The following is a 22,130-nucleotide window of genomic DNA, read 5'->3' on the forward strand; positions in this document are numbered from 1 at the left end:
GGCAACATGGCGACAAAGGGATCTTCAATTGATCCCAGAAACAACTGGCATGATGTCATGGTGGTGCAATGGGTTAAACCCTGCTGAACTTGCTGACCGGAAGGTTGGCAGTTCAAATCTGTGCAGAGGGGTGAGCTCCTGCTGTTAGACCCAGCTTCTGCCAACCTAGCAGTTAAAAAAGATGCAAATATAAGTAGATCAATAGGTACTGCCTCAGCAGGAAGGAAATGGTGCTCCATGCAGACATGCCGGCCTTATAACCTAAGAGGTGTCTATGGACCATGCAGGCTATCTGGTATGTATGGCACTCCACCACAGCCTTTCAAAATCTCCTATCTGCCTTATTACATGAGGATGCAAAACTCAGGAGAAGTATCCTAAAGGAGAGCTCATAGCTCCACTGTAAGGCACATTTTGATGCAATAATGATACAATTCTTTATTGATTAGTCAATTTTGACCATACTAAAACATGCAAAACATACAAAACATGTAAAACCATATATGAATACAAGGCCTCGCGGCCTACTGGCCTGTCGACCCACTCCTAAATAATTGAGCAACTACAAGATTAAAAAAAATTAATAGATTTTGATGCAGAAAGTGTGTGGCATATCTGGCATCCCAAACCAAAGACTCTCTTCTAGCAGAAACTACTTAAGAGTTTCTGTCTGCAACAACCCTGGGCTATATAAGCCCCCTCTACACTGCCATATAAAATTAAGATTATCTGCTTTGAACTGGATTACATGGCTGTGTAGACTCATATACTCCAGTTGAAAGTAGATAAGGTAGATTATCTGCTTTGATAATTTGGATTATATGGCAGTGTAGAAGGGACCAGAGGCTAATTTGGCTGAATTCAGTATAATACCCAATCCCTGTTAAATCCAATTAGAATAGCCCCATTGAATAAATTAACACACACACACACATCTATATAAATAAAAATGCAATGTTAGTTTGTGGGATTAACATAACACAAAAACCACTGGATGAACTCCACCAATGATGGAATTGGGCCAAACTTAACACACAGGTCTCCCATGACCAACAGAAAAAACTGGAAGGGTTTGGTAGGCATTGGCCTTGAGTTTGGGAGTTATAGTTCACCTACATCCAGAGAGCACTGTGGACTCAAACAATGATGGATCTGGACCAAACTTGGAACGAATATTCCATATGCTCAAATATGAACACAGATGGAGTTTGGAGGAAATAGACCTTGACATTTGGGAGTTATAGTTACTGGGATTTATAGTTCACCTACAATAAAAGAGTATTTTGTACAATAAAAGAGTATTGTGGCGCAGCTGGCTGAGTGTCAGCTGCATTAAGATCACTCTGACCAAAAGGTCATGAGTTCGAAGCCAGCCCGGGCTGGAGTGGGTGTCCAGCCATTGTGTAGCCCGTTGTCGACCTTTGCAACCCGAAAGACAGTTGCATCTGTCAAGTAGGAAAATAAGGCACCACCTTGTGTGGGAGGCTAAATTTAACTAATTTATGAGGCCATAAAGAAAAAAGACTCCGGGGAATGTGGAATGCGGAAGAACTTCATCGGTGTCGCTGATGGACGATGAAAAGCAGCAGCTTCCCTGGCGGCCAGAAAAAAGTTAAATAGCCTTGGTGTATTTGTGTGTTAAACGTTGTTTGTCAAAACTGGCATTGAATGTTTGCCATATATGTGTTGACTGTAATCCGCCCTGAGTCCCCTGCGGGGTGAGAAGGGCGGAATATAAGAACTGTAAATAAATAAATAAATAAATAAATATTCCGAATCTCACCAACGACAGAATTGGGGAAATACTTAAGGCCATCCAGTCCAACTCCCTTCACCAGGGCAAGAAAATGTAATCAAAGCCCTCCTGACAAAGAGCCATCCAGCCATAGATATAGATAGATAGATAGATATGATTCACACACAGGGAGATATAGTATCATAGATCTGAAAGGGATCCCTATAAGAACAATTATATATTGCATGTTCCAGAGTAGTAATGAGAACACTGAGAAAGAAACAGCAAGAAATACTGTTTACCCACAAGCATAAAGAAATTACATATATTAGAAACCCACACTTTCTCATTACTTTATTTTTCAGATCATCACACTGGGTTACAGCAACGCATGGCAGGGGACGGCTAGTATATATATGGGTTGATTTACCAATTTCCCACTGATTAAATAGATCTACTGCAGATGAGACTCAGAACTGAATTTAAATCAGTGTTTACAACAATTCAGAGAACTTGTTTTTTATGCAAAAGGTCCCAAATTCACTTAATGGTTATTTCAGTTAAAGGATCTCAGATGACGCATCTGGGAAGGACAACACTGCTTGAGATGCACTTCTGAATTGCTACCTAACCCCACCAACATTACACACACAGCACAGTTGCAGGATCCATCCTTGTGTTGTCATACCTGACTGGAAGGTGATCTCACTGAACATCATCCATATGTCAGCAAAGTAGAACTGGCATTTGATGGCATTGGCCATGTGATGGAGTAGTGGCACAGTGACGAAGCGGGCGCTAGGGTTTACATCATCTAACACCAGCACCGAAGAGATGGGATTGGGCTCCCATTCATTTGAATCAGAACGGAAATGGCATTGCACCTCCTTGAAAATCTTCACTCCTTTGTCAAACATGTTATTGCAATGAACCTGCACAGGAGAGACACAAGATAGTCTGAGATCAATGCAGTGCTACAACTAAAGTTTTTGGTAACTTCCGCAACTGTACATATTGAGCAGGTGAAACTTTTTGGACTTGGATTTTTCACATAAAGAAAGGAGTGATCATATGGCAAAATATTTTTGATAGAAACTTCACACTCCTTTTTTTTCACCTTTACTCCTGATCTGAACACTTCCCACTGAAAAAACATTAAGTACAAGACAGGGATTTCTCTATTCTGGATTTGAGCATATACTCAGTGTTCTGCCAGGTTAGCCTAGTGGTCAGGGCCCTTCCGCACAGCCATATAACCCAGAATATCAAGGCAGATAATCCTCAATATCTGTTTTAACTGTGTTATCTGAGTCCATACTGCCATCTAAACCAGTACAATGTGGATTTTGTGTGGAAGGGGCCTCGGTGTCTTAAGATACCTATCTAGATGTGCATAGACCTAATTTTTTAGAAGAAATATAAGCAAAACCACATCTATAAGGAGCTAAAAGGATCTTAAAAGCACGGCAAACTGTGAAACATCCCCCCCAGGACATTACTAAACAATTTATTCAGCGTTCTGTAGAGTAAGCAAGAAAATATGAAGAAAGAAATGTCAAATCTAAAATCTAAACAGAAACAAGCCCCATGCAGTATTGTAACAGAAAGTGTCCCATTCCCCCCACCCACCCCCCAGGAACAGAAAAGATGAAGTTAATTGCTTTGTTGAAAAAGAAACTATAAACCTCCACATTATACAACAGATAAATTATAAATCCAGATTACAATATTGCAAATAATATATAATAATACAATCCTGCAGATAAGGTATGTGCAGTGTGCAAACAAAGTATTTCAAGATTTTTTCAAACTATGGCCCAGCTCCCCAACATTTTGACAGACTGTGATCTAGTCCCCTGCTTAAAAAGTTTGAGGACCCCTGTCTTTGAAGTATAAAATATATAAATATTAAAATATATAAGATATGAATTTGCTAATTTTTCATATGTATGGAGACTTTTGGGACACCCTATATTTTAAAGACAGTAGTGATGCCAGCTAGAGTAACAGCATACAAGTGTCCACTATACAACAACTGACATTATATCAACAAACTAAAAAAGGCTTCTCAGAGCTACAGAAATAAGTATGGAGACCCCCCCCCCCCCTTGACCTGTGAAAGTGGGATTGGGTTTCTGCACAAGGATCCTTTCACTGTTCGTTATCTCATTTATAACTTTGTCATACATCTCTACAGACCAATGTAACTGTTTATTCAAGTTAGAATCCCGCACTAAACCTATGTCAGCATAGACAATGATACGACGAAAAAAAGGTGCAACAAATACTATACCGTACCAACAAAACTGGCCCGCATGCAATACCAGTGATTTGATACTTCATGGGAACACAGGAGCAGGTCAACCAACCTTCATGGTAGTAAAGTTTCGGATCCGGTCAAATTCAAAGGTGATTTCCACATAGCCATTGGTGGTGCTCTCATTGCGCCAGCCAACATAGTCGTAACCAGGCCATACATGGTATTCATGGGTCTGGATGAAATCATCTAGGCCTGCAACCCCATCCGTCAGCTGTCCTAGTCCTTCTGTCATGCTAGTGGAAGGCAAATGAGAAGGAAACAAAAGGACATGGTAAGTAACAATACTTTCCAGCATGGATTTCAGCAAGAATCTTTTTCCAAATTGGCAACAATGGGACTGATTATGGTCTCCTTAAACACTGCTCAAAATCTGAGTCAATGACTACAGGGAGGGACGAGGTATGTATAGAGTCTTAGCATACTTCGTTTAGCAGGAGATGGGAAAGTTTTTATATTTTGTAACTAGCCATCCCCTGCCAGGCATTGCCGTGGCCCAGTCTGGTGATCTGGAAAATAAAGTAATGAGAAAGTCTTGGTTTCTAATATTTGTAATTTCTTTATGTTTGTGGGTAAACAGTACTTCTTGCTGTTTCTTTGTCAGTGTTGATGTGGAGATTGTGTGGTTTGCCTCCTCTGGAACATGCAACATACAACTGTCCTTCTTTAGGGGTCCCTTTCAAATCTATAATACTATACCTGTGTGTGTATCATATTTCTCTATATTTATGACTAGATGGCTCTTTCTCAAGAGGACTTTGATTACGTTTTCTTGCCCTGGTGAAGGGAGTTGGACTGGATGGCCTTAAGTATTTCCTACTGGTCATGGGGGGTCTTGTATGGGAGGTTTGCCCAATTCTGTTGTTGGTGGGGTTCAAAATGCTCTCTGATTGTAGGTGAACTATAAATTCCAGTAACTACAACTCCCAAATGTCAAGGTCCCCCAAACTCCATCTGTGTTCATATTTGGGCATATGGAATATTCATGCCAAGTTTGGTCCAGATCCATCATTGTTTGAATCCACAGTACTCTCTGGGTGTAGGTGAACTACAACTCCCAAACTCAAGATCAATGCCCACCAAACCCTTCCAGAATTTTCTGTTAGTTGTGGGAGCCCTGTGTGTCAAGTTTGGTTCAATTCCATCATTGGTAGGGTTCAGAATGCTCTTTGTTTGTAGGTGAACTATAAATCCCAGCAACTACAACTCCCAAATGACAAAATCAATTTTTTTTGAGTGATGGTCACTCCTTGGGTTAGTAGGTGTCTTGTGGCCAAATTTGGTGTCAATTGGTCCAGTGGTTTTTGAGTTATGTTAATCCCACAAATGAACATTACATTTTTATTTATACAGATATGGTATTATATTATTCACAAGGGATAGCTTGCGAAAAAATTGAGATCCATGTAATATGTATAATGGGCTTTTACCAAATTCTGCTCTCAGCTGTAGCCTCTCAAATCCCATTAAAATAATCCAATATGATTCTTCAACTCCAGTTGAATGTATTCTTTTGGATAATTACCTACAACCAAGTTCTTAACTGGCACTGGCTACATAAAAAACATCACTGCCTTGTAGCAACAGCCCACATGTTTACCTAGTTGTTTCTATGAAAAATTCAGAATGTTGGTTTTGACCTATAAAGACCTGTACATTTTTGGTTTGGGTTATTTGAAGGGTCATATGTCCCTTTATGAGCCCATGAGCTCTAGGATTGTTTAGTGAGCTCTTCTTATGGTTTACTGCTCAATTGGCGAGGACAAGAAAGAAGAACTTCTCAGTGACTCTTCCCAAAGGCAAAACCTCCAAGAAGACATATGGTGGTAGTAGGGGACTTCATGCTAAGGGGAACAGAAACACTGGTCTGCAGACCTGATAGGATGAGTCAAGAGGTGTGTTGTCGCCAGAGCAAAAATCAAGCTGTAATAGAAAGGCTGACAAGGCTTATCAAGCCCACAGACTGCTACTCTATCTTTTGGCCATGTGAGAATCAGTGACACTGCAAGACGCAACCTTTGAGAGATCACACAGAATTACAAGCTTATGGGCAGGAAGCTGAAGACCATTTGAACATATCACAATCGTTCTTGAGTCAACTAGATTGCCAGGTTCCTTCACCTATGGCTTAAAGATCTCCCACTTCCCGCACCTGAATCTTTGCTAGACACATGATAATATTGAACCCACCTGTAACCATCATAGATCGAATCATTCAGATAAATCGCAATTCCACCAGGTAGAACCAACTGCTGTCCTGCTGGAGCACTGTATGAAACTAGACCATCTGTAAAGGGATACAATAGAGGTTATTTTACTCTTTTGCTGTTCGCAAGTGAGAGAGCCTTCTCCTCTGTGGCCCCCCCTCTGGAACTCATTGCCCGGAGAGATTAGGAAAGCCCCTACCTTAGAAACCTTTAAAAAGAATCTCAAGACCTGGCTCTTCCTTTGCGCTTTTGGAGAGTAGTCACATAATCTTAAGCTATTGGTCCCCTCAACGTTCTTGTCCTAGGAGTACACCCCCCCTTGTACGAAGGTCAGTCTATCACCCTGTCTCTCCACGGGTTCTCACTCATAAATAATTCTGCTCCTTTATCTCACCATGAGTTTTTAAATAATTTTATGTACATGCGGCCCATTCACTGTTATTATGTTTGGTTTACTGTGTTTTTTAAATGTTTTTTGTATATTGTTTATTGTATTCTTATGTTTTGTACTTTATTGCGATGTTGTTTATTGTATTGTAACTTGTATTTTATTTTATTGTAATTTGTTGTTTGGGCTTGGCCTCATGTAAGCCGCCCCGAGTCCCCGTTGGGGGAGATGGTGGCGGGGTATAAATAAAGATTATTATTATTATTATTATTATTATTATTATTATTATTATTATTGGCGAGAACACAGATCTGGAAAGATGCCCATTGCCCACAAACACAGAGCCAACCTGAAGGCTGGGAATAGATCCAGCTGCATGGTTAGCAATATTATCTACGATCTAATTCTCTCTGGCTTACTGTGTTTGCAGAGAAGACCCAGAACTAAACCATTGGTTTCCTCATGGCTTTTTCCTTCTCAAAGAGTAAAAGTGCAGACACACACATAGTCACACATCAGCTTATCTCCCTTTCCCCATTAATGCTCATCTGCATGTCCCCTTTAATTCAAGGTGGTTCCAGAATACAGGGATGGAGATGGTGTCAACGAGGGTGCCCAAAAATCAATAATCCTTTGTTAATGCAATTAGAAAATGATATGGTCCTGATCTGTCCCCTTACTTAGGAACAGGGGTGGTGACACCCGATCCTAATCAGTAAGATTAGAAGATGTCCACATTCACCCTGAAGTGTGAGGCTGCTTGAGTTTCACCAAAACTCTGGTGCATTTCCCAATTTAGCATGGGTTAACCTGTTTTGTCCCACATTATGGACCTGAGGTTCCTGGAGGAACTTCTGGTCTGATGCAGGATTTTGGCCTGTATCGGACTGGTATTCATGTAGTATCTGACTTTCCTTCCTTCCACAGAAAATACCAGCTTGCAGGGAAGGATGCATGTATATTTTCTCAAGTGAGTCATTACAGCTACCAACATTGTTTGTTAAATATTTCTTTCATACTTCTTTAAACCCCATTTTTTCTGCAAAGAACTGGTGGGCTATCTGGATGTCTTCAAAAAGAGGATAGAAAAAAAATCAGCCCACACACACCTCAGCACAATGTAGGCCGCATGAGTAATTACTGAAGGTTGATTATATCAAATAATCTGCAAATATAAAGGTGGTAACAACAGGAAGAATAGGTTGCTTATATGTATGTGTTTTTCCGAGGAAGTAGATGTTGAACTGAATGAGCTTTAAGCCATTGCTGAAGGAGTTTCCTAGGAAGGAGAGGGCAATGGGCATAATATTCACCACGTAATGGAGGTGACACTGAGATGAAATCACCCTTCTCTTCTTATATGTGCCATAGGTCTTCCAAAATTGTTTTGTTCAAGAGCCACAGAATAGGGGTGTCCTTCTAACATCTAAGGTATGGCAGGCAGGGTCCAGGTCAGAAGATGGGGGACTACATGAAGGTTGGAAGAACAAGAGGTTCATTGAGATGGGAGATGGAAAACAGCTTTGGTAGGAAAGAGATGTTCATGGAGAACATTTGTCCTTTTGAAAGCCTAAGTAAGGGGGAGCCACCCGTGGCACTGTTAGGTCACTGCCTCTATCAGCAAAGAAGAAGATGATGAGGAAGACTGTCTTCCAGGAGACCAAGTGAAGATCACAGGATGCCATGGATTCAAAGGGGCTTGCCATAATATTGAAGGGGACTCAGGAGAAGTAGCAGGCCTTGATTAGGTGTATGTACCCTTCAAAAAAGTCTGTGTAAACAGGATGGAGCATCATGTACTTTAGAATAAGCAGAGATGGTTACCACATAGACTCTAAAAGCAAAAATGTGATAGATTCTTAGCTCTCAGAGACATACAAAAGTGAAGGATGTGTTTGAGGGTGATGTTATCCCTAGCCAAACTCCTCTTTTGTAGAAAAGAGACAAAGGAGGCTAATTTGAACACATGGGAGTAGTTTATAGAGTGCCTGTGAGCACTGTTCTGAAGACACTCAAAAGCTCCAAAGAGGGCAGACCTATATGACCACATCCAGGTGAAGTATCCTGCCACAGCATATGGAGAGGAGAAACAGGCATCTCAGAAAACACTGTCACTCTCTGCTGCATAGCCTAAGGAGGCAGAGGAACTATGATTGGTGCGGTTGCAATTGGATAGTCCTTGTGAGGACTATGATGAAGAGGAAAAGAGAAGGAAAATTGAACAGCAGAGGTGAAAGTGAAAAGAAACACATCTCCTAGAGAGCCACTGATTCAACAGCCCTTGCTGCAAAATAAAGTGCACTGGACATTTGTTAGGTATTCAAAGAGATCTATTCTGGATGAATCCTAGAAATGGAAGACATCAGAAAAGGGATAAGTCCACTTCTGACTCATGGATGAAGGAGGTCACTGGCTAGTGCATCACTAACAGTAATATGCCTCTATGGATGCTCCAAACCCAGAGATGGAACGTGAGTTGAAGGAAGGTCCAGTAGTGTGTTCCTCTTTGCTTCTTGAGGTAGAAGGTGAAGGAAGTATTGCCTGTAGACCCCAGAATAGCTGTGTAATGAAACAACTTTTTAACTGCATGGTGGGCTCCCTACACAGTGAGTAATCAAGGATGATGATATGGAAAAACTACTATGTATAGAAACAGTGTCCAGTAACAGCCCAACCAGTCATAGAAGTGTCTGTGGTGACTAGAAGGCGGCATTGGGTAAGTGAAGGGCATCCCTCTCGTAGGTGGGAAAGATTGCTCCTCCAGCTATGGGTGTGGAGAACAAAGCAAGGTACTAAGAAGAATATGACCGGATCAAAGTGGTCCAAGAACCAGAAGTGATTTGTGGTTTATCATGTCGCTCCTGAAAAAAAACAAAAAACAAAACAAAACAAAACATAGAATCATAGAATTGGAAGAGACCTCATGGGCCATCCAGTCCAACCCCCTGCCAAGAAGCAGGAAAATTGCATTCAAAGCACCCCTGACAGATGGCCATCCAGCCTCTGTTTAAAAACTTCCAAAGAAGGAGCCTCCACCACACTCCGGGGCAGAGAGTTCCACTGCTGAACGGCTCTCACAGTTAGGAAGTTCTTCCTAATAAACAAAACAAAAACACTTTTGTAGTGGCCTCATGAGGAGCTGGGTGATTATAATATCAGTCAAAACTCTGTTACTTTACAGGTAGAGCTCCTTAAAAATCCTTCAGCGATGGTGCAGACTCAAATTTCTCTTAGCTCTAAAACTAAAATGAAAAGCAGATATACTACTAACTTTAAAGTTAATGTCGCCATCCACTGGCAATGCTTGTCTTTGCATCAAATAAACTGGCTTTTTTAAGGAGGCGAGCACACATTAATTTCTCAATTAATTAATTAATTAATCTTGGGTTTTAAAAAAATTATACACATTATTGCTTTGAAGACTAAGTTAGATAAAGTGTTGTTTTTTTTTTTCATGACAGGATCAACTTGAGAGACTGCAAGTCGCTTCTGGTGTGAAAGAATTGGCGGTCTGCAAGAACATTGCCCAGGGGACAGCCGAATGTTTTATCATCCTTGTGGAAGGCTTCTCTCATGTCCCCGCATGAGCTGACACAGGGAGCTTATCCGCACTCTTCCCAGATTCGAACCTCTGACCTGTCGGCCTTCAGTCCTGCCAGCACAAGGGTTTTTCTCATTGTGACACTGGGGGTTCCAGATAAAGAGGTGATCATGATGACATTGCAAAGGGCCACATAACTCTTTGAAATAAGAAATGGCAGGGCCCCCAACATCGCACTTGCTCCAGGCTCCAGAAACCCACTGGCCAGCCTTCAAACAGACAGTGTGCCAGTAGTTTCTACTTTACATGTGCAATCCACCACCCATTTCACTCAATACAATCCTTTTATATTAAACAAATTGAGGGAGATTCCAGTGCAGCCTCGACAGACACAAAAAATGCATTCCTGTCTTCAGAATGCATATGTGCTATGTACATACCCAGCCAGATACAACCATAGAGTTCAACTCTGAGGCAGACATTTGAGGAGTGGTCCGTCACAGGGATAAAGCGTATGAATCGACCAATGATGGGCGGCTCCAAGTCCTTGAGAACAATGTCATATGGGTTGGTGTTTCCATCAAGGACCTGGAGGTGGACACACATAAGATGAGAAAGGAAATGGCTATTGGACAGCAAATAGTTGAAAAGGAGTTACAAGCATGGAAAACACACTAGAGTTCTTGTTAAAATCAAGGTTCGTCACTGTTATACTAAGGGTGCCCCCTGGCTGCTAAACTAACACAACAACAATGAATGCCAATACTACTGCAAGCATTTCTTCCTCCTCTGTCTCACGCCCTTACCTGCTTTCCATGCCTGTTTCGCCAAGACATCCAGCGGGTGCCGTCCCGGCTGTAATTAATTTTGTACATTGGAGCAAACTCATTGCCATGGCCTCCTGCATGGCGGCCTTGAGTCCCTACCAGGGTGATAAAGTGCAGAGCATGTAAGTCAATTTCCAGAAATTCCTTCAGGTCATCTGGTTCCACAGGGATTTCAGGACACCATGCACCATCCCCATCTTCTGATCCTAGCCTGCAGAAATGTAGAGAGTAGGTTTAAGTGTTGCTCCTCACCCCTGACATTCATGGATCTCCTCTTTCTGAGGGTCTGGAGGCAAAACTAGGTTGCCATATCTCATTCCTTTATTCTTTGGGGAAGATGATTTGAACACTTGCCACATGCTATATCATCTTCTCCATAAACCTTTCATATTTCCAATTTTTCCTCCTCACTTCAACCACCACAACAACCTATGTGCTGACAGTATTCACGACCACAGTCTTCTTAACCGGTTCAGCACAGGTTGAAAAAGCAATCCAATCCTTGCTCCTTCACAATAGCCTCAGCAATGGAGAGAGAAACATGTCCAGGACAGCTCCAAGCATGATAGAGAAAGCTGGTTACAACTGGTTGACAGATTGAACTGTCCTACATTGTGGTGCAGATGGAAGCCAGAGACACATTTCCTTCCCTTCATACATCACAGTATTATTATTATTTTATTATTAACTTTATTTGTACCCCGCTAACATCTCCCGAAGGACTCGCCACAGCTTACAAAGGCCAAGGCCCTCAATAAAACAACAGCATAACAAATACAATAAAACTCAGAAAGCAAACCAATAAGCATTAAAGCAATAACAGTAAAACATCAAAACAATAACATCATGACACATTTAAAACTAGTACTGAAGGTCACCCAATGAATTGATGGCAATACATTCAGAAGAGCAAAACAACAATGAAAGGAAATTCCTACCATAAAATTGTATAATCACTGGCTGAAATTGTTTAAATGTGGATTATACACAGACTTCTATCAATGGCTACTGGCCATAAATACCAAATGGAACTTTTTTTCTGAAACACCAGATACTGGAAGCAAGAAGCAGGAGAGGGTCATCACCTTTCTGGCCCGCTTGCAAGCTTCTAAGGCAGTGGTTCTCAATCTATGGGTCCCCAGGTGTTTTGGCCTGCAACTCCCAGAAATCCCAGCCAGTTTACCAGCTGTTAGGATTTCTGGGGGTTGAAGGCCAAAATATCTGGGGACCCACAGGTTGAGAACCACTGTTCTAAGGGTTCATGGCACCGAAGCATGGCAGTTAAAGAGGTGTCATACTGCATTAATTCTTCAATGCAGATGCTTCCTGAGAAACATCTGACTTCCCACTGCTAAACTTGATGGGCCCAAAGATTAATCCAGCTGGGCTTTTTTTTTTTTTTTTAGCACAAATGCATTTTTATCTATGTATAGCTGTGAGTATTTTGGGCTGTATGGCCATGTTCCAGCAGCATTCTCTCCGAACGTTTTGCCTGCATCGGTGGCTGGCATCTTCAGAGTTTCTGATGAAATATTAGGAGAGAATTCTGCTGGAACATGGTCATACAGCCTGAAAAAACTCACAGTAACTCAGTGATTCCGACCATGAAAGCCTTTGACAATACATTAATTACAAATGGGGTGTTGTGTGGTTTCTGGATTGTATGGCCGTGTTCTGGCAGCATTTTCTCCAGATGTTTCACCTGTATCTGTGGATGGCATCTTCAGAGGATCAGGAGAAAATGCTGCTAGAACCCGGAAGCCACACAATACCCCAGTGATTCCGACTGTGAACGCCTTCGACAACACTCACAAATATTGGTCAAATCCTTAGGCTGCCTAGAAATATATCCTTTGGCCTAGAAATCATTTCCAGACTTAAAGGTCTGGGGGAAAGTCACTTCTGTTCGCTTCTGTTGTGAGAGAATCTGCCATCTACAAGGATGTTGCCCAGGGGACACCTGGATGTGTTGCAATCCTGCATGGAGGCTTGTCTCATGTCCCCCATGAGACATGGGGGAAAATGAAAGTCAGTAAGAACAAACGTGGTAGCTCTCTGGAGGAATCTTTCCTGTAGAACAGGGGTCTTCAAACGTTTTAAACAGAGGGCCAGGTCACAGGCCCTCAAATTGTTGGAGGGCCGGATTATAATTTGAAAAAAAAAAAAGAATTCCTATGCACACTGCACATATCTTATTTTTTTAGTGCAAAAAACACTTAAAAACATTACAATTATTAAAATGAAGAACAATTTTAACAAATATAAACTTATTAGTATTTCCATGGGAAGTGTGAGCCTGCTTTTGGCTGATGAGATAGGATTGTTGTTGTTGTTGTTGTTGCACCGGGATTGTGGCGCAGCTGGCTGAGTGTCAGCTACATTAAGATCATTCTGACCAAAAAGGTCATGAGATCGAAGCCAGCCCGGGTTGGAGTGGGTTTCCAACCAATTGTGTGTAGCCTGTTGTCGACCTCTGCAACCCGAAAGACAGCTGCATCTGTCAAGAGGAAAATAAGGTACCACCTTAAAGTGTGGGGAGACTAAATTAACTGATTTATGAGGCCATAAAGAAGACTCCAGCAAAGCATTCCAGCGGGGAAGCATGCGGGGAATGCGGAAGTGCTTCATCAGCGTCACAGATGGACGATGAAAGCGACAGCTCCCCTGGTGGCCAGAAAAAGTTAAATAGCCTCTGTCTATGTCTGTATATGTTTGTATGTAAAAAATTGGCATTGAATGTTTGCCATATATGTGTACACTGTAATCCGCCCTGAGTCCCCTGCGGGGTGAGAAGGGTGGAATATAAATGCTGCAAATAAAATAAATAAATAAATAAATAAATAAATTGTTGTTGTGTGCTTTCAAGTCATTTCAGACTTAGGTTGACCCTGAGCGAGGGCCAGGTAAATGACCTTGGAAGGCTGTACTCGGCCCCAGGCCTTAGTTTGAGGACCCCTGCTGTAGAACATAGCTCCTTGAAGGAGATGGAATCATTATATGGGACAGACAGTGAAAAGGTTAGGCGTGCTGCTAATAGCGCACTGCACAGACTAGTGATGCACAGGCCGGTTTGTAGCTCTAATTGGCTCACATCCACATTGGGCATTGCACAATGCTAAGCTAAAAGCCCAAGGCTAGTAGTTTCCAATGAACAATATTGGAATCTACTATTAATTACAAAAGAAGGGCATTGTGATTAATTGAGAAGACATGTTCTTAATCTGATTTATTACTGCTGCTAATATTGAGTACCTGAAACCTGGCATGAAACAGGGCTAATTTGGTGCTTAATAGCTTTCCTTGCATTCTTGGAGGGCAAACTCCACTTTCCTTCATATTCGGTTTGTGTAAAGCTAAGGCGCATCTAGAAAGGGAAGGAAAGGAATGGATAAGTGAACTGATTACTACTTCCAGAATCTCTTGCAGCAGCAGAAGGGATTCAATGGCTCATTATCTTTCCGTCAAGACTGTCGTCAGATTATAGATAGGATGCATCAAGAAAAAGCAGCCAAGTCTCTGAAAGTTGGCAAGTCACTGAATGCATTGAGGCATTAGCAACAGCGCTAGCATCTCAACGTCTGATTCCAGCTGAGTGCAGACAGTGAACAATTGCTTTCTTGGTCAAAATATTATAAATCCTTTCCAAAAGAGTAATATTGGAGGTTTCTAATCTACTGAGGGTAAATATGACCAAAATTATTAATATGCTATTGTACTCAGAGGACTTGAAAAGGGAGGAGGGCATTAGTATCTCTCGGTTTCTTTAGACCTGATGAGGCACCCCAACTACAACTCTCTCTTACCTTCCATATTTTGCTGCTGTGGATTCAGACCACTGACTGGAAGCAGAAATGTCCTCATCAGGGATATGCCCACCTGACATGCCCAATGGGTAGCGGCAGATCGCTACAAAGAGAAAAAAAAGAGGAGAAATGTAAGGAGAAGATTGTCAAATGCCACTCTTAATCATAATTTGTTTTGGGAATCATTTTTATTTAGGTTATAAAAAAAATAAGACTACAGCTTTCAAATCAAGGGAAAAAAACATGTAGGTTTTTACACTGGACATATTGTCAGTCACAGAAATTGAGTGTACAGGAATGAGGTGAACAGACATTTTGGGTGTGTTTTTAGTGGAGAAGTTTGGGAAGTACGTCTGGAGTTATATTCCATTGTCTACTTAAGACTGCTAGATTGGATGGTAAGAGAGCTCATGTAATCCTCTGCAAAAACTGTCATATGTTTATGTTTTTGCCAGAGGATGTGGGTAGCTGTATCTCATTAAGTGCAAGTTGGAAGAGAAGGTCCAGTATCCCGAGGCCCATATATTCACGCTTTGACAAATTAAGGAGAAAGAGATTTTATTGGACACAGTAAAGCAGACTGTCCTGGAGGAGAAACACACAGGGGATGTCTCTGAGGAGGAGGTCACTTCCTCATCCAGAAGGTAGACACTTGGAAGGAAAATTACACGTATAAGTAGAAGGACCAGGAATCACTCTGAGTTTTTAAGCTAACCTTAAAAACTGTGGCATAGATACAGAGAACTGGGAAGTCCTGGTCCTTGACTGATTGCATCTCTTCTTACAAACCAGCCCAGGCACTGCTGTCATCGGAGGAGGTCCTGCTCTCAATCCCACCCCTACCCCGAGTACAGCTGGTGGGAACGAGAGAGAGGGCCTTCTCCGTGATTGCCCCCCACCTCTGGAACTCCCTCCCTAAAGAAATAAAGCTGGCCCCCTCCCTCCTCTCCTTCAAAAAAATCAACTGAAGACTTACTTTTGCTCACTAACATACAGAGAGGAGGAGGAGTAATGAGAGATCACTACCAAACCTCTGTTTGAGAACTATTTCATATCTGAAATCTGCTAGTCCGTGTTAGCCCAGTTACCATCACTGGCCACACAACCAGCCCACACAATTTTGTGAATCATAGTTGGCTTCTGTAAATCAATGTGGATGTTTTATGTTCAGATTTTATGTCATTATATAATTTTTGTTAGATTACGTTTGGTTTAATTTATTGATGTTAGGTTCTAATGTTGTTTTCATATGTGGGGTTTTTCTGGGATTATTATGTTGGTACTTGTTTGTTCTATGGAGGCATTGAATGTTTGCAATTGTATGTTGGAATCTGCCCTGAGTCTCCTTGGGGAGATAGAGCGGAATATAAATAAAGTTTTATTATTACTTATATTTATTATTATTGAGTACTCTTAACTAGTGGTCAACTGTGACCAGGAGTGCTGTGGAATTTGAAGAGGCATGAATTGAGGCAATAGGGAGAAAAGTGCCAAGAGGAAGGCATGTCAAGCCAACTCTGACCAGGACTGTCTTCCACCTGGAAACCAATGCCCTCACTGTGGAAGAACATTCGGATCAAGGATAGGACTCCACAGTCACCTACGTATCCCCTGCCAAGACACTACACTTGGAAGGCCATCATACTCAGACAATGAGGGATCGCCTAAGTAAATAACAATCTAATGAATTAGGAATCTTCCTTTAAAATTCCCTTCAATTTTCTACAACATTTTGCAAACCAAGAAGACCATCTACAAATATTTAACTTACTCATTTGTTACAAGATTGGGGTTTGAACTAGATGTCCCCCCGAGTCCCTTCTAGTACCAGAATTTTTTTAAAACTAGACATCAAGGGAAATATGTATTCCCAAAGATTGATCAGTAGAGTTCTGCCCTCCATTTACAGTTTAACACACACCAAAATCTACACTGAGCACGAGACATAACAATCCATAATAAAAGTAGTTTGAATAAATGGAGGATACAAATACAGAATTGTTATGAAGCTAATGTGAGGAGTATGTGATACACCATAGAAGTGAATTGTACTTTACGATGCCATGGGAAAAGTTCTAGATACTATTAGCTCTTTGTCAATATTTTAAAACAAAGTAGTTTTTAAAAAAACACCAAATCACAATTATCAAGCAGACAAGGTACTGGAGAGACAACTAAATACTGCTTTGTCCCTTTCCCAGCACCTTCTTCCCAGTTTGGAAGCAGAAAACTAACACTGTCTCTACTGTGACTGCTTTTGATTTGCAAGAGACCAGCCAGGAAGCTGCAGCAGGCTCTGCAGTTACCTGAGCATTATTTTTTCATGCTTAGCTGCCAGGAGAACTTCTCAAAGAGGCACTTGTTCCACTGTGTTTACTGTCTGGTCACTGGATTCAGTCCAAAACTCTGTCCATAACCTGTGCGTAAGGTACTGAACGAACTGAGGAACATGCAATGAGGAATATGGTGTTTTATTTGCATCCTTTACACAGAGTCCATACCATAAATAGGCAGGAATAGAAGCTGGGGGCTGCTCAAGGAAACTAACTGGCCCTCGGGGCATTGAAAAAGAAAAAAAATACTCACTGAATAATTTACATGCAATTTGTTGCCATAAGATGCAGTTTGCCAGGGTCTTAAAAACCATTTTATAAGGAACCAGACCACATATATTAGCGGAAGACAAATTTCTCAGAAACTATTGCCTATGACATCTAAAGATTCAAATTCAGGGGAAATATGATGATGATAATGATTATTTATTAATCATCTCTCCTCTGGGCTCAAGGCAGAGCACAACACAGTCAAATACACCTATAAAATTATGTATTAAAACATAATTAAAATGCAACCATGGAAGCATTATTAAAACATCTGCCTGTTAAAACACCTGAGATAAAAGTTTAAAACGCAATAAACACTGACTGTGACTTAAAAGTCATAGTTAAAACTGACTGGGTAGGCCTGTATTTCATTATTTGATGCTGTGACAGATTAACAGTTGCCTTTTGTTTTCATGTGTACTTTTTGGAAACATCAAGTTATCCACGACTGGAAGCAGAATCACTGGGGTTGGATCTACACTGCTACATAATCCAGATTATAATCCATACAATCTAGATTATCAAACCTAAGATTAAGGTACATTTGGTTATAAATTAGCCACCCCCACTTTTTCTATCTGTACTTGTATATTTACCATTTTGCTTGGAGTTGATGTATACTGTATGTTGTGTTTACATGATGTATACTGTATGTTGTGTCTATTTTGATAAGGCCAATTGGCTGATCAATAAAATGGTTTCAAAGTTTTGAGATTTGTTCTTGTCTTACACAAATGCAAGAAGTTATAATATGGTAATATTATATTTATAGAGTAAATCTTATTCAAGTGCATTCTTAAAGGCACTTTAAAAGAAGAACATATTGAAGGAGACCAGATAGAGCAGGGGTCCTCAAACTATGGCCCGAGGGCCGGATATGGGCCTCCAAGGTCATTTACCCGGCCTTCACTCAGTATCAACCTAAGTCTGAAATGACTTGAAAGCACACAACAACAACAAGAACCCTATCACATCAGCCAAAAGCAGGCCCACACTTCCCACTGAAATACTAATAAGCTTATATTTGTTAAAATTATTCTTCATTTTAATTATTGTATTGTTTTAAAGTGTTTTTGCACTATGAATAAGATATGTGCAGTGTGCATAGGAATTCATTCATGTTTTTTTCAAATTATAATCCGGCCCTCCAACAGTGTGAGGGACTGTGACCTGGCCCTCTGCTTAAAAAGTTTGAGGACCCCTGAGATAAGGAGATAGGTTTTAGATCACTTTTTAGATACATGATTACTAGCATAGCAAAACAGTTGCATACCATAGATAAAATATTTATATATATATATATATATATATATATATATATATATATCCCCCTGTTTATTAAGGCTCCTTTTTCTACATGAATGTAACTGACTTCTATATGGGCCCAAGGTGTGCTCAATGTAAATGTTTTTGGACCATCTAAAGCAAAGGGCCAGGTCACAGTCCCGCAAACTATTGGATGGCTGGATTATAATTTGAAAAAAAAAATATATAAGATACGATTAATTTCATTTAAATGGGAATAAATTTGGGGGTTAAGGTCATACTTTAAAGATGAATTTACTAATATTTATAAGATTTGAAATTGTTGATATGAGTTACTTGTGGTTGGGTATTAATGTTAATAATAATACTTTATGGTGGTTTATGTTTAGCAGTAGTTGGAAAGTAATCAAATAGTACAAGAAGTATGTCTAAGAGTGTGATAGTTGCCTTTTCTTTATGAGGGGGAAGTCTATTGTGTTTCCAATGTTCTTCATCTTCATTTGTATTCCTGTTCCGTACTGGTGGCGTGGGTGGGGGGGGGGGGGTCATGGGGGGGGCTTTTTTGCTTTAGAGTTTAGGAATTTTTAAACTTATAATAAAGTAAAAAGCTCTATATAATATAGTTAGTCCCTGGATTTCACTTTCATACCTTACCTGGATTGACCTGAGCTTTCACGACACTTGAAATAACCAGCAGCATTATACCAAACGGTGTCTGTGGAGGTGTAAGCATCTTCAGATCTTGTCACAACTCTGTAGCTATGGTAGCAAAAAGAAAAAAGAAATTAGAAAACATAGAATAAATAAATCACTAAGATTGCAATCATATGAACACTTGCTTGCAAATAACCAACAGAATAAACATAAAAGAACTGTAATATTTCGACTGTGAACAACTGCCCTATTTATGAAGGGGGGGGGGGGGTTGGCATGAAATAATTTTCTCCAAACTTGTGGCCTCCAGATATATTGTGAATAATGAGTTTGGACAACAAGAGTTGTGGTCCAAGACATCACGAGGACAAGAAGATAAGGAAAACCTTCCTGGAAGGATTTAAAACCAAAACATAGAGCTCAAATGCTAAACGACAAATGAATTAAACATTAGACAACTAAGATGCTATTTTCTTTCTTGTTAGTTAACTCTTTATTTTGTATTTTTGACACCTGCCAAGGCCTTCCATTACCACATTTATTTGAGTATAAGCCGACCCAAATATAAGCCAAGACACCTAATTTGACCTCAACAAACTAGGAAAACATGTTGACTCAAGTATAAACCGAGGGTGGGAAATGCAGCTGTGAATGGTAAATTTCAAAATAAAAATAGATAGCAATAAAATTAAATTAATTGAGGCATCAGTAGGTGAAATGTTTTTAATATTTACATAAAGCTGTAATTTAAAATAAGACTTTCCAATTCTGATTAAACCATCATTCTAACTTTCTTCAATGTAAATGTGCTTACGTATCCTTCCAATAATAATAATAGAGTAAAATAATAAATGTAATAATAAAAATAACAATAGAGTAAAATAATGAATATCATGAATACTAAGTAGAGTAAAATAATAAATGTAATAATAAAGTAAAATAATAACTATAATAATATATAGAGCATCATAATAATAATAAATAGAGTAAAATAATAAATGTAATAAAAATAATAATAGAGCAAAATAATGTAAGTGTAATATAATAATAAAAATAATACTAATTACAGAGTAAAATAATAAATAACATTGACTCGATTATAAGCCGAGGGGGGCTTTTTCAGCCTAAAAAAGGGGCTTCTACTTGAGCATATACAGTATATTCCCAAGACGACATCCCGTTTATGCCTTGCTAAGCTAGATGCCTTTTTCTTAAAGTGAAATGCATCTCTCACTTCAGGACATTAATATATTTATTTGTCGAAGGCTTTCATGGCTGGAATCACTAGGTTCTTGTGGGTTTTTTCGGGCTATAGAGCCATGTTCTAGAGGCATTTCTCCTGACGTTTCGCCTGCATCTATGGCAAGCATCCTCAGAGGTGTGAGGTCTGACCTCACACCTCTGAGGATGCTTGCCATAGATGCAGGCGAAACGTCAGGAGAAATGCCTCTAGAACATGGCTCTATAGCCCGAAAAAACCCACAAGAACCTAATATATTTATTTATTTATCTATGACAAAGATTAAAAAATAAAGTATGTTTTAAAAATACAATAACTAATGAAAATCAAATGAGTGCTTCCAACCAAGATGGGAGTTGTGGATATTACAGTGTAATAATTCCAGTCCTTACAAAAACTTCATAGCTGTCTTGTGCATAATCACCGTTATAACTACTTGTTTATAATTCTGTATTTTCATTTCAGCTCTATACTGTTGAACCATTCATTCCTCCAAACGTTGAAAATTGGTTTGCTATCTCTAACTGAAGCTGGATCGAGACTGCGCTATATTCCAGAATCTGCTCCCAGATTATTTGTTTATCCCAGATTATCTGGCAGTGTAGACTCATATAATCTAGTTCAAAGCAGATCATCTGGGATCAGCTCCTGGAATATAGGGCACTTTAGATCTAGTCTGAAGAAGTTTAATGAATATGATGGTGTGGTATGTGTCCACAAAAGCATATTCTATAATCAATATGTTAAGTCTTTAAGGTGCCATAAAGATCTGTATATCATGCAATGGATAAATGTCGTTTCTGGTTGCTTAAGACTTACAATTTTAAAAAAAGCATAGCTTGAACAGTACTTTGTCCCATACTTTAGCATATCATAAACTTTGTACTTACTGGATATATTTGAAGCAAATAAAGCAAATAAAGACAATAAAGACAAAGACAACTTAATGTAAAAGTTTCACAGTATTCTACATACAGTATATTTAAATTTGGTACTGTACTATTATCTGGGCGAAGGCCACTAGGTGGCACTAGAGAGAGAAGGATAGTCCATTTTACAGGGGGGAATTGAAGAAGGAAAACAATTCCCCCTCCTGTTTTCGCTGGTTATTCCCCCTCCCCATTTCATAAACGAGAGTTGTTTCCACAATGGGACATGGGTAGGGGGAATAACAGGAAAACAGAGGGAAATGGTTTTCTTCCTTCAACCCACCCTCCATCCTCATAAAATGGATTGTCCTTCTCTCTCTATTGCCCCCTAGTGGCCTCCACCTCGATAAGGGAACAATACCTAATGGTCATTTAAAGTATTACCTCTTTGATTATTATTTTTTAGCCAGTTACTTGAAAGTTATGGGTGCATGAATTCTGGTTAATTGACAGTTATCTCTATTTCAAGGAATGTGCTTTTCTAAAGCTTTAGAATCTATATAAATAAAAATGTAATGTCTGTTTGTGGGATTAACATAACTCAAAAACCACTGAACGAATTGACACCAAATTTGACCACAAGACAGCTACTAACCCAAGGAGTGACAATCACTCAAAGA

At 40.0% G+C, this 22,130-nt stretch overlaps 1 protein-coding gene across 1 annotated transcript in view; it reads right to left on the reverse strand.

Moving 5' to 3' along the window:
- Positions 1 to 22,130, reverse strand: part of DDR2 (discoidin domain receptor tyrosine kinase 2) — a 56,031-nt gene that overhangs the window by 22,191 nt on the left and 11,710 nt on the right. Inside the window, exons 2-8 of the mRNA XM_060774372.2 lie at positions 19,342 to 19,446; positions 14,819 to 14,921; positions 10,995 to 11,226; positions 10,629 to 10,776; positions 6,243 to 6,339; positions 4,105 to 4,288; positions 2,424 to 2,667 (exon numbers count right to left, since the gene is read on the reverse strand). Coding sequence (XP_060630355.2) covers positions 2,424 to 2,667; positions 4,105 to 4,288; positions 6,243 to 6,339; positions 10,629 to 10,776; positions 10,995 to 11,226; positions 14,819 to 14,921; positions 19,342 to 19,420 — 1,087 coding nt within the window. The 5' untranslated portion in view covers positions 19,421 to 19,446. The remainder of the gene's footprint in view (positions 1 to 2,423; positions 2,668 to 4,104; positions 4,289 to 6,242; positions 6,340 to 10,628; positions 10,777 to 10,994; positions 11,227 to 14,818; positions 14,922 to 19,341; positions 19,447 to 22,130) is intronic.

The sequence above is a fragment of the Anolis sagrei genome, chromosome 4 (genome assembly GCF_037176765.1).
Source record: "Anolis sagrei isolate rAnoSag1 chromosome 4, rAnoSag1.mat, whole genome shotgun sequence".
NCBI lineage: Eukaryota > Metazoa > Chordata > Lepidosauria > Squamata > Dactyloidae > Anolis > Anolis sagrei.